Genomic DNA, 3,102 nt, shown 5'->3' with positions numbered 1-3,102 from the left:
TCCCCCTGGAACTGTCGGTCCCATTGTTTTCTCTTCCATATTGTTCATCCAGCCTATTTTATGTAGACAGACCTGCAGAGATAATAACATGCACAAAAACAAGACAGAGCAAAACGAAGCAACAATATAAAACAAAACAACAACAAACCAATGACAGAAAACAAAACAGAACACAAGAAAGAAAAGCTTGTAGTTAGTTCAAGGACTGTTTGTTGGCCTTTAGGAGTATTTTCCAGTCCAGTCTGTTGGGGCACCAAGTCATGGCCCCAAAGTCCACCTTCGGCATTCCCTGGGGACCTCGCCACTCCGTTCCCTTGCTGTTCTGTTGCATCCCCTTAGTGTATTGCCTCTATGTGGTGGGATAAGATCGGGCACAAACTGCACATCTTTATGGGAACATATAGCCTAATCTTTCTTCTTCAGAATAGCTGGTGGGTTTGAACCGCCAACTTTGTAGTTAGCAGCTGGGTAGCTGATCCCCAGTGCCTCCAAGGCTATTGGTTTATGTACATTCTGTATCCACATAACTTCATAAATAATGCTGGTGGTGGTTGCTGAGAAGATTCTTAATTATAATGACCCCAGTGGTCAGAGTAGAACTCTCCTTCATTCTTTCTTATAGCTGCATTATTCAAATGTGTACTTACCCATGTGATTTGCTATTATAAATAATGATGAAGTTAGTATTTTGAAAATCATTGAATTATAACAGACAATTTCTGTAGGCATATTGCATTTAAATTTATTCTTATGTGTAAGATATATGCACATGATGACTTTGAACTTTCTTAACCGATTTACATTACTATACTTATATATGGTACTCAGTAGTTTTCACCCCTGTCTTCATAACTCAGCAGAGACAGCATGTACTTGTTTGTCCTGGCCAATACCACAGATTTATGAAATGATACGTTTTAGTCTCTCTGCCTTTTTGGGGGATCACCAATCTGTAAAGAGCTGGATTTTCAACGCTTAAACATATGCCTGACATTAGTGGATTTTTAATATATTTATGAATTGAAAAAAGAAATTTAAAAGGTCATAGCAGTTTTCTTTAGGAAACAGTAAGTAAAAGGAAATTATGTTTACTTCCTATTTTCCAGTAAAAAGCCTTCATCTGTCCAATTCTTTTCCCTCTTTTTATTTAGTCTGTGCTGAGTCCTACAACCCTGATGAGGAAGAGGAAGATACTGATCCAAGGGTAAGAACTACAGCCAGGGGTGTGTTCCCCATTGACTCCTCCTTTCCCCACACCATATCACTATGGTGATAAGCAAATATAAGTTAAAATATCAAGAAGATGCCATTCTCGACTAAACAGGTTGGTAAGTACGAAGAAAAAGTAAAGCTCTAGTTGAGGACCTTGTGAGAAGTGTTGCCTAGCTACAGCTGTTAGAAACCTTAAGTACAATCAAGCCAACTAAGCAGTTCACTGAATGAACACGCATCCCTAAAAGTTGAAACCTTCCCAAGGGTGTATAGGCAAAATTATGACAGTGACAATGGAAACAACCTAAGTGATCCAAAGTAGGGATGATCAGGGATTCATTGAAATTCCGTTCAAGCCAGAGACTGCATTGAAAATGATGGGACAGTTCTGGGTTTACTGACATGGAATGATATATGCATGCGGGCCATTTTATACAGCATCTTATAAAATAAAATATAATTTAAAAGTGTATATATATACAAACAAAGAATTATATCTAGAAATAGATCTGTATCCCAGAAGTTAACAGTGGTTGTGATAGGACTGAGGAGACTTGCTGGCACAGTGGTACGAAGCACTCAGCTGCTAAATAAAAAGACATTGTTCAGACTTGCTAGCCTAAAAGTAGTAGAAAGAGGAGGCCATCTGCTTCCATAAAGAGCCACTACGGGATGTTCTCCTCTGCCCTGTAAGTTCACTTGTCAGCTTGTAAGCAGAGTGTGCCTTTTGAGTGAGAGGACTATTGCTGATTTGGGGTTCTTATTTTTTTTAATCAGATTTTCAAACTTTCTTACAGTAAACATACGTTACTTTTATAAAGGAAAATAACTATCATTTATTTTAAATTGGTGATATAAAAGAAACTTTAATATCTTTGTATGCTCATTTTAATGATCATATATACATTAAAATGAGACCCTTGTGAACATTTTCTGAGGCCTTCTCACAAAGCTCTTATGTGAATAGCATAGACTTGTAGATGAAGGCATTTAAAATGTTTTTGCTATTATAAAATTGTTTATGACTTTTGAAAGTTAAAATACAGCTTTTGTTAATTTGTAATGTTAAATTTCAAATACTTAACATTTTTGACATGTTCCTAACAGATTTATTAATTTTTTTTTTTCAAATGAAGATAAAACTTGGGAAGGAGTTTGGTCAAACATTGTTTTTTCTAATTCAACAGTTGTTGAGTATCTATAAAAATAGGAAGAATAATGGTTTTAAACACCTACTAACTGTTCTAAACACTCTTAACTCATGTAGTCCTCATCACATCTAAGTCATACCACTCACTTTCTCCACATAGATGTCAGTAGATAACTCAAACTTAACATGAACTCTTGATTATTTCTCTTTAAATATTCTTCTCCACCCACAGTCATCCCCAGCCTAATTCAAGTGCAAAACTTTGGAATTATCTTGAACTCTTCTCATTCTTACCCCATATCCAGTCTTTTAGCAAATCCAGCATTCCGTTACATTTCAGCACCTTCATAGTAACAACCCTGTTCCAAACCACTGCCTCCTGTCACTGAATAATCACAGTATCCTCGCTTCCACTCTGGCCTCTCGCCAGTCTTTTCTTCACTCAGTAGCCTGTGTGATCCTCCTAACACAGTAGTCAAGTTCCTTTATTTCCTCAGTCAGAACTCTCAAATGGCCCCTTGTCACTAGAGAAAAGTACCAGGCCTTCTTTACTTTCAGTGCACTCTTGATTTGGTTACCATCCCTCTGCCAACCCCAAACTCAGTGTTATCTGACCTTCCCCTCACTCTACATCAGCCACACAGGTCTCCTAGGTATTGCACAAGTATGCAAACCAGGCTCCCATCATAAGGCCTTGTTTTCATTTGCTAACCCCGCTCCTCAGAGTGCTATTCCCACAG

At 37.7% G+C, this 3,102-nt stretch overlaps 1 protein-coding gene across 1 annotated transcript in view; it reads left to right on the top strand.

Annotated features, from left to right (window-relative positions):
• The window catches only part of PRKAR2A (protein kinase cAMP-dependent type II regulatory subunit alpha), a 51,234-nt gene that overhangs the window by 4,750 nt on the left and 43,382 nt on the right, over positions 1-3,102 (top strand). Inside the window, exon 2 of the mRNA XM_004704137.3 lies at positions 1,152-1,204. Within this exon, the coding sequence (XP_004704194.3) occupies positions 1,152-1,204 (53 nt within the window). The remainder of the gene's footprint in view (positions 1-1,151; positions 1,205-3,102) is intronic.

This window comes from Echinops telfairi, unplaced genomic scaffold (assembly GCF_000313985.2).
Source record: "Echinops telfairi isolate 266 unplaced genomic scaffold, ASM31398v2 ScPeMD7_7420;HRSCAF=8458, whole genome shotgun sequence".
NCBI lineage: Eukaryota > Metazoa > Chordata > Mammalia > Afrosoricida > Tenrecidae > Echinops > Echinops telfairi.
This window is presented reverse-complemented; position numbering and strand designations above follow the sequence as displayed.